At 46.9% G+C, this 10,119-nt stretch overlaps 1 protein-coding gene across 1 annotated transcript; it reads left to right on the top strand.

Moving 5' to 3' along the window:
- Window positions 1-2,683: 2,683 nt before the first annotated feature.
- LOC101775823 lies at window positions 2,684-5,555 on the top strand. Its single transcript, XM_004987249.3, has 2 exons — window positions 2,684-3,163; window positions 5,101-5,555. Exons 1-2 carry the CDS (start codon window positions 2,863-2,865, stop codon window positions 5,289-5,291), a joined length of 492 nt encoding a protein of 163 aa, XP_004987306.1. The 5' UTR covers window positions 2,684-2,862; the 3' UTR covers window positions 5,292-5,555.
- Window positions 5,556-10,119: the final 4,564 nt, after the last annotated feature.

Raw genomic sequence — 10,119 nt, 5'->3', positions numbered from 1 at the left:
CGTCTACAAGACGCATGAAGTGCTGGCTGCCCACTTCTTTTGGCCCTGGATGCGCGTTGATGTTGAGCGCCTTGTTGCACGCTGCACTAGTTGCCAGAAAGCTAAGTCACGATTGAACAACCATGGTTTGTACATGCCTTTGCCTGTTCCTACTTCCCCTTGGCTTGATATTTCTATGGACTTTGTTTTGGGATTGCCTAGAACTAAGAAGGGGAGGGACAATATTTTTGTGGTTGTTGATCGTTTCTCCAAAATGGCTCATTTTATACCTTGTCATAAGACTGATGATGCTAGCAATGTTGCTGAATTGTTCTTTTGTGAGATTATTCGTTTGCATGGTATTCCAAATACAATAGTCTCTGATCGTGATGCTAAGTTTCTCAGTCATTTTTGGAGATCACTGTGGAATAAAATGAGAACTAAATTGTTGTTTAGCACCACTTGTCACCCTCAGACTGATGGACAAACTGAGGTGGTTAATCGAACCTTGTCCACCATGCTTAGGGCTGTTTTAGATAAACACTTAAAACGTTGGGAAGATTGCTTGCCTCATGTTGAGTTTGCTTATAATCATGCAACGCATTCTTCTACAAAGATGTGTTCCTTTCAGGTTGTTTATGGTTATATTCCTCGGGCGCCTATTGATTTGTTTACACTTAATGCCGAGGACTCCCCACACATAGATGCCGCTGCACATGTTGATCAAATGATTAGCTTGCATGAGCAAACTCAACAAAACATTGCTGCTGCTAATGCTAAATATCAGGTTGCGGGTAGTAAAGGGAGAAAACATGTTACTTTTGCACCGGGTGATCTGGTTTGGTTGCATTTGAGAAAGGATCATTTTCCTACTTTACGTCGTTCTAAATTGATGCCACGTGCTGCTGGTCCTTTTAAAGTGCTAACCAAGATTAATGATAATGCTTATATCCTTGACCTGCTTGCGGAGTTTGGTGTTTCCACGAGTTTTAATGTTGCAGATTTGAAACTGTATTGGGCGAAGATGAGGAGTTGCCGTCGAGGACGACTTCAGTTCAAGAAGGGGAGGATGATGAGGACACCACGAGTACATCTACACCAGCAGCACCTCAGGCGCCTCCAGTTGCTCCTCCACCTCAGGCGCCTACAGTTGATCATCCAGTTGGGCCAATCACTCGGGCCCGTGCGAGAGAATTAAACTTCATTATGGTGTTAAGGAACGAAGGCCCAGCGGAATAAGAAGATGGCCCAACAGGGCAGCCCAGGTGGCACGCCTAGGGTTGGGCGCGCGCGACCCCTCCGGACTCCAGGGGCTGCGCCCGCTTTATTTAGTCGAAGTCCCTTTTGTTTACGACTTGAGTTTTGTTTTACATCTAGCTTTAGCTACTCTCGAACACGCGCAAATACGCGCTGTCCTTGTGTGATTCAGAACTCCACCTTCAAGTGATATTTAGATTGCTCGCCTCTTTTTCTTGTTCGTTCTTCGATTGCGGACAGGAATTGATCTTCGTGATCAGGCTGATCTTGCGCTAGCAAGGTTGGTAACCACAGGAAGTTGGTTCAACGATTGCATTGGCGCTTCGGGTTCGCTCGTCGTAGTCGGATCGTGAGGGTCTACTTCCACCAAGTCGAATTTATCTCCACTCACCGAAAGATCGGACACTCCGACTCTATCATGCCCACCACCTCTGCTACAGCCACTGCCACCGCCAGGGATTGCGCCGCCACCTCTGCTTCTCCCGGCGTCGCATCCTCTGCTCCCCCAGTGCCACGAACCTTCCTCCCCCCTACGCCGCCACCTCTCGTGCCGCCTCCTCCTCTGCTGCCTCCGCCGCCATTGCAGGGTACGTGAAGCCCGAGGGTGCGAGCACCGCCCGCTCGAGCAACTCCGCCGTCCTCACCCCGGAGGATGTCGGCGTATGAGGTGAAGGCAGGGAACTCGTCGACCTGCGAGTTCAGATCCAAGGCCTGCATCCCGGATCGTGGCCCTTGGTACGAATCCGCCTGGGAGAAAAGGTCGAAGGCGCCGGAGGGGAAGGGCGAATACGGCTGTGAGAAGGGGTCGTCGCCGTGGCTGTCCATGACGACGCGCGAGTGGGGTCTCTGGATCTGGATCTAGAGCGGCGTGGGGTGGGGACGATGCCGCTGTGCGTGGTGGGGAGGGACGGACGGAGGTGGGGTGGCGACGCAAGGAAGGCGGTGGGGTGGGGAAGAAAAGGAGGGTGACGGTTAGTGGAAGGGAGAGGACGGCGGAGGCCCGTCGGTGGAGGGGGCGCAGTGAGGGAAGGGAGCGGCGGAGGCGCGTCGGCGGAGGGGGCACGGTGAGGGAAGGGAGCGGCGGAGGTGCGAGATCCAGACGGGAGTGGATGAGGAACGGGAGTGGCGGCGCGCGTGCGAGAGTGGGAGGAGAGAGGAGGGGTGCGGGGTACCGGTGGAAAAATGGACGAGGGGGACCACTTTTAGCGTTTCTAGTCGATTTTAGCACCCCTTGAGGAGCTAATGGATTATGATCCATTTTAGCCTAGGTGTTTGGGAGCATTAGGGGCTAAAAGTGACTAAAATAGGGGTGCTAAACACCCCCTTAGTCCGTAGAACCAAACAACCCGGAAACAAAACCGTCTACTGCGAAGAAGAATACCGCTCCAGCACGCCGTCCTTGACCATCAATCCAACGGCATTCTTGTTCTCCTGCTCGCTTTCGCAGTAACCCCTCTGCCCTTCCAGATTCCAAAAACCCACCACGCGGTAAAGGCACCGCTCCGGCGACAGGCGTCAAGAAAAGGGAGGGGAACGAACCCCTCGATCCAACAAACCCCGGCCAAAGCCAAACCCCTGCCTCCTCGGCTCCTCCTCGTCTTTTCCCTCCGCCGACGGCCCGGCGCGATGATCCAGCTCCTCTTCACGGTGCTCGCGGCGGAGGCCGCGGTGGCGGCGACGCTGCTCTTCAAGACGCCGCTGCGGAAGCTGGCCGTGCTCGCGCTCGACCGCCTCAAGCGGGGGCGCGGGCCCGTCATGGTGCGTACCGTGGCGGCCACTGTCCTCGTCGTGCTCGCATCCAGCCTCCACAGCATGGCCCAGATCCGCGGCCGCGCCGAGGGGGAGCTCGACGGTGCCGGGGTCGTGGGGCTCACCCCCACCGACCAGGTCCTCCTCGCGCGCCACCTCCTCGAGGCCTCGCTCATGGGTACGCACGCGCGGTTTCTCGATCCGTTCTCGAATTCCCTTAGTCTCCTCGGTTTAATTTGGTCCATCATCTTAAATTTCGCGGCGGTGTGTGTTGCTGAGGCTTCGCATATGTAGGGAGGGATTAGGGGAACGGATGAATCGATCTCGTTGTACAATACAGGAGCATAGGATTTTATTCTGAAATAACAGTTTAGCAATAACACGGCTACATACTGGGATGATGTATATCAAAAATTTCATTTATGATGTCCCTAGATTTCACTTTGCAGATTGCACCCAGTGGTGTAGATTGATTATTGAGCTCAGGGTAAACTCTGTTTTATTAGACTTGTCCCCTGTTTGGATGAGGCTTTTGCTCCAGGAAATTTAATAATTTCATTGAAATCGGAACTAATCTATGAGGCTATGGATATCAGTCCTACCCAAACAGGATTTTTAGGATGTAATGTTTATTATATCATGATGAAACACCAACAAAATGTGGTTGTCACATGTACCATCATTTTTTACTTCACCATTATAAACCCTGTTCTGTATCTTTAGTATGCTTTCATAATGTTCAATGCATTGTTCTATGAATAGTTGCACCAAAGAAAATCAAACACTTCCATATGGTAGAAGTTAAATTCAGAAGATTTTCACATGGAGTGTTTCATATTCCCCTCCAATTGTGTATGGGGGAGTATGTGTGTATAAATAATTGGTAGAACCAGTCTTGCGCTGGACACATTTCAATGATACTGTACCCTTTTACGGACATCAATTCCATTATGTTCTGGAATAGGATATGCAAAAGCAGTCTACTTAATACAAACACAGTAACCTTTCTTTTGGTGTCTCATTTTCTCTTTCCTGCACTATGTCTCATTAGTGTCGGGGGGGCCTTTTCTTGACCTTACGTGCAATGTAGATCATGGATATCTCTCCCCTTATATCGATGTTTTTTTTTCAGAAAACTGAACATATACCTTTTGCTACATCTATATCTTATATTCTTATTCTGCAATGCAGATCATGGATTTTGCCAATTATATAGTTGTTTCTCCATTTAAGTTGAGGTTGATCCCAAATAACTTTAAACACAACATGTTTGTTTGAGATGCAAAGCACTTGAAGGATCCCAGTATGATTGGGTCCCAAGCCTTAAATGTGAAACGAGTAGCTGCAATCGTGCAGTATCAGAATGTGTTGTGCATATTATTATGATATTTGTTCTTAGAATTCTTTTGCACTTTGGAAGTAATGAGGCTTGGGGTTACCTGTCCTTAGTATAACATAAAAATGAAGCAATTTTATCCATCTCAGAACGTACACCCAATGGATTATTTGATTCATATCGATGCAATGCAGCCAGATGAAGAAGATTGGCGCCTGCTAAAATAAGGGGGAGTAAATGATGGAGGCTAAAAAACGATTTAATGCATTATATGTAATCTTTTTTAATCATCTTTAAGTTTGTTATTTTTTGCACATTGTATTCCTTAAGTCATTCAACCCTTAAATCGGTGCATTCTCATATGGAACTTGTTTAACATTGTTCAAGGAAAAAAACTAATGCAATGGTATTTGTGCTTCCATAAAGCAACCAAAGGGATGTTTGAATTCATTCTGTGCCTTGGATGCTTGGTACCTAGAAATTTGCAAGTTTATCCCTGAATGTCTTTCTTCCTTGATCTTAGTCCATATAATTCCACTAATATCAGCTGTTATATTTAATTCAGATTAAACTGTAGGATTTATACTCCCTTCCAATATGTAAAAATAAAATAAATTGCTAGTGGTGATAATTTTCAACAATCGCGGTCAGCAATGAGTGAATTCACTCAGATAGCAATTGGACATGTAGGCCAAGCACAATATATATGTTCTATGGACCATAATGCAATTTTGAAGTTTCATGGACAAATTCTAATTGGCAGCTTCACATTCTTTCAGGATACTCATTATTCCTTGCTCTAGTCATCGACCGGCTCCACAACTATGTCAAAGAAATTCGAAGGCTCAAGAAGAACCTGGAGGCTGTCTCAAAACAGAACAAGACGATGCTAGAGGAAGCAACCCATGGAAGGTCGGAAGAGAGTGAGCGTGACCTGAAGGACATTTCTGACGCCAAAAAGGATGTCTAAGTATGGCATTTGATTTGGCATCCGCTCAGAAACTCCTAGCATCCTGAAAACTGTCTATTTCTATGTAGGATGTCGGTTATTGGTAATTTCCCATCAGGGAAATGAGAATTGACATCTGTACATAAGTGCTCGGCTATAATGTGCTGGAACACAAATCAACGCTGAACCTCTTAGAGCTAGGCAAGTTGCCTAGCACTGAATGATGTCCTCTGTAAATATCTGGTGCTACAGCTTTTAAACCAAATGTTAACCGTGTCTTCCTTATGTGATCTCGTGCAGGCTACGCCCGTCTGGTGCGCAAGATTTTTACAAGAAAGTCACTACGTCGGGGTGGCTCAAAATACGACCCGCTCCTACGAATATGAGTGGGTTACTGTAGCTTTCGGGTTGCCTCGGAAGCCGCTTCTTGAGTATTTTTAAGGCCATCACTGAGAGCAACCTCACAACCTCAAAAGCTGCTAATCTTACCCTGATACCTTTTTAAGGAAAAAAGGAGAAAAAAATAAAGTCCAACAGTCCACCCAAAACGTTCCCTTTTAAGGAAAAAGGAGAAAAAAATAAAGTCCAACAGTCCACCCAAAACATCCCCAAAAGGTTAGCAACGTAAAAAACGCCCCCTCGCCTCGTATATTTTCGCGATGCGCGGTCTTCCCCAATCCCCCAAGCCGCGCGCGCCAGATGCTTCCGCGCTCTTTTTTTTTGCCGCTCGCTCAATGACTCAAACCTTTCTTCTTCCTCTCCCTCTGTCTTATCTCTTCCTCTGACCAGCAGCGCAGGCGTAGGGTCAGGAGGGTTGGAGCTGAACTGTGGCGCCCGGCTAGTGCTCCACCGTGGCGTCCCCGGCGGCGGCTCCTTGCAGCGCACGGGCGCAGGTCTGGAAGGGGCGGCTCCTTGCAGCACATGGGCATAGGGGTGAGAGGGGCGACGCAAGGCTGGGATGGTCGCGCTAGGTTAGCGCTCCGCCGGGGCGCCCCCGACGGCTACTCCCTGCTGCGCACAGGCGAAGGGCGGGGCAGATCGAGCACCTCGCAAATCGCGAAGTAGCCGCATCGGACGACGTCTTGGGGGAGCAGAAGTCATAGAGCTTGCCGGCGCTGGAGAAGATGATGACGCCGACCTCGATGTCACAGAGCATGCTGATCTCCCGCGCCTTCTTGAGGATCCCGTTGCGGCGCTTGGAGAAGGTCACCTAGCGGTTGGTAGAGTTCTCGATCCGCTTGATTTCGATCTTGTCGCGCCCCATCCTTCCTTAGCTCCTCCACCGGCAACCTCCCAAGAAAGGCTCAGCTCTTCCCTTCCTGAACTAGAGCCTAGAGCCGCCTGGTTGGTAGTAGTGCCTGGATGAGGAGGGGCCTGGTGCAGCGGCGGTAGAGGAGGAAGAGGATGTGGGAGACTGAGCAGCAGTGCTGGAGATGGATGGCGCGGCGACTGCGACGAGGAGGTGGTGGCAAGGAGGAGCAGGAGGAGGAGGTGAGGAGCCTTGGCGGCAGAGCCGGCGGCGTTTGAGCACAGCGATGGAGCTTTGTTCTAGATGTAGAGGGGGGGGTCTGTTCTAGGTAGGCCCAATTACGATGACGTGGTAAATATTGGGGAGTGGTTTTTAGCGTTCTGCTGTGGCCTGATATGTTTTTGAGGGAAAAAAAATTTTAGCATAGTCCACAAAACCTCATTTTGGGAAAGAATTTTTTTGAAAACTCTTAGAGTTGCTCTAACCTCACACATGATGTTTTTTAAACCCCGCAAATGATCTTTTCAGGGCCATCTCCAGGGGCGGTTCGCCCCCGTGGCCTCTTTGCAAATGTTTTTCTACGCAGCTCATGGGGCAAGCCACCCCTAGAAATAGCCAACAAAATGCCCAACCATACTTCTTCCTTTTCCCAACAACATGGTTCTTGGTCGAGGAAGGTGGTCCCTCAAAATCCAGAAAAAGGAAAATGTGAAGGAAGGTTTTCAACTCGATTTCATTGTAGTTAGAGGTTATAAGAGGTAAGTTGATGCTAACCTAATATTTTTCTAAGCTTATTGTATAGGTTTAAGGCTCCAATAGAGTTCCCTTACCTCTAAGTAGATGTAGACCTCTAAGGTGTGTTTTAGTCATTTGGAGCTCAATTTACCTCAAGCTTTTGGCTGAAGTTAGGTTATTTAAGGACAACAAGATTATCTAATTGATTATTTGTACTCAATTTTGATGTTTTAGCCTCATTTATTAATGATGAATTTTCTAGATCCATGGAGAGAGAGAAGATTTGGTTTTTTCTATATTTACACATACATGATACATTTTTTCTAAGATTTAGTGGGACAAGAACAAGTTAGGTTTTGATTTTTTTAATTAATACATGTGACATTGAGTTTTTTCAATAACTACACATACATGTGTACGTATATATACTATTTGTTTAAAAATTATTAAAGTGATGGTTTTAATCCATTTAAATTATTTGTTGCTATTTAAAGATGGATAGGACATGGATGTACAAGGCATAAAGGACGGACACCTATTTCTATGGAGAACTTAATAAATTCATTCAAGTTGCGGTGAACTATGCATGATTGAGAAGATAAAGAAGATATATTATCCATGCAAAATCTGCAAGAACATGTGAGTATTTAGCGAGACTACTACAATCAGATCCCATGTGATAGTTGGAGGTTTCGTGATGTGGACATTGCACCGGTTACACAAGACCACGCATCGGGTACACAAGCTCATTAGGTCTGAAGGACCAATTACGCGCAGCAGTGCTAAGAAACTCCAACAAGAGGTGCATGCTTTCCTTGCTAAAATTAACTTCAACATACGTGAGAATTTTATACTACCTAAATCCTTTACCTTGGTTGTTATTAGGTATACACATGAAGAGGAGGGTACTGCACTACATGGAGACAAAACACAAAAATCATGTTTGGGAGTGTTTTGTAGCCATTCGCTAATGCACGAAAAATAATGCGAAACGGGTGGGTTTCGGTACCCGAATGCGATGTTTTCGGGTAGCGAACTTTTGACAGATTTTTTTCATAATGAACGCATTGAATTTACCTCATTAAACCATAGAACATGTGTGGGAGTGTTTCGGCACATTTCGCTACAACACCAAAAATGATGCGAAACGGTTGCGTTTCGGCACCTGAATGCTTTGTTTCCGGGTAGCGAACTTCCGACGGATTTTTTCGCAACAAACGTATTGAATCTACATCATTGGACCGTAGAACACGTTTGGGAGCATTCTGAGCATTTCGCTACTGCACGAAAAACGATGCGAAATGGTTGTGTTTCGTCACCTGAATCATTGTTTCCGGGTAGCGAACTTATAACAAATTATTTTGCAACGAACGGATCCAATCTACTTCATTAGACCCTAAAATATGTTTGGAACTGTTTTGGAGCATTTCGCTACTACACGAAAACTAATGGGTGCATTTCGGCACCCGAATGCACTATTTCCGGGTAGCGAAACTCGGGTGGATTTTTTCGCAACGAACGCATGCAATCTTCCTAACTAGACCATAGAAAATGTTTGGGAGTGTTTTTGAGCATTCGGTTCCGGCACGAAAAACGATGCAAAACGGGTGCAATTCGGCACCCGAATGCACTATTTCCGGGTAGCGACACTCGGGTGGATTTTTTCGCAACGAAAGCATGCAATCTTCCTAACTATACACTAGAACATGTTTGAAAGTGTTTTTGAGCATTCGGTTCCGGCACGAAAAACGATGCAAAACGGGTGCATTTCGGAACCCGAATGCACTATTTCCGGGTAGCGAAACTCGGGTGGATGTTTTCGCAAAGAACGCATGCAATATTCCTAACTATACACTAGAACATATTTGTGAGTGTTTTTGAGCATTCGGTTCCGGCACGGAAAACGATGCAAAACGGGTGCATTTCGGCACCCGCATGCACTATTTCCGGGTAGCGAAACTCGGGTGGATTTTTTCGCAACGAACGCATGCAATCTTCCTAACTATACACTAGAACATGTTTGGGAGTATTTTTGAGCATTCGGTTCCGGCACAAAAAACGATGCAAAACGGGTGCATTTCGGCACCCGAATGCACTATTTCCGTGTAGCAAAACTCGGGTGGATTTTTTCACAACGAACGCATGCAATCTTCCTAACTATACACTAGAACATGTTTGGGAGTGTTTTCGAGCATTCAGTTCCGGCACGAAAAACGATACAAAACGGATGCATTTCGGCACCCGAATGCACTATTTCCGGGTAGCGAAACTCGGGTGGATGTTTTCGCAACGAACGCATGCAATCTACCTAACTATACACTACAACATGTTTGGGAGGGTTTTTGAGCATTCGGTTCCGGCACGAAAAACGATGCAAAACGGGTGCATTTCGGCACCCGAATGCACTATTTCCGGGTAGCGACACTCGGGTGGATTTTTTCGCAACGAAAGCATGCAATCTTCCTAACTATACACTAGAACATGTTTGAAAGTGTTTTTGAGCATTCGGTTCCGGCACAAAAAACGATGCAAAACGGGTGCATTTCGGAACCCGAATGCACTATTTCCGGGTAGCGAAACTCGGGTGGATGTTTTCGCAAAGAACGCATGCAATCTTCCTAACTATACACTAGAACATGTTTGTGAGTGTTTTTGAGCATTCGGTTCCGGCACGGAAAACGATGCAAAACGGGTGCATTTCGGCACCCGAATGCACTTTTTCCGTGTAGCGAAACTCGGGTGGATTTTCTCGCAACGAACGCATGCAATCTTCCTAATTATACCCTACAACATGTTTGGGAGTGTTTTGGAGCATTCGGTTCCGGAACGAAAAATGATGGAAAACGGGTGCGTTTCGGCACCCGA

Source organism: Setaria italica, unplaced genomic scaffold (genome assembly GCF_000263155.2).
Source record: "Setaria italica strain Yugu1 unplaced genomic scaffold, Setaria_italica_v2.0 scaffold_13, whole genome shotgun sequence".
NCBI classification, from domain to species: Eukaryota; Viridiplantae; Streptophyta; class Magnoliopsida; order Poales; family Poaceae; genus Setaria; species Setaria italica.
This window is presented reverse-complemented; position numbering and strand designations above follow the sequence as displayed.

Coding starts and splice junctions, on each gene's coding strand:
- LOC101775823 (XM_004987249.3), top strand. CDS start 2,863: ATGATCCAGCTCCTCTTCACGGTGCTCGCGGCGGAGGCCGCGGTGGCG. Junction 3,164..5,100: donor CCTCGAGGCCTCGCTCATGG/GTACGCACGCGC, acceptor ACATTCTTTCAG/GATACTCATTATTCCTTGCT.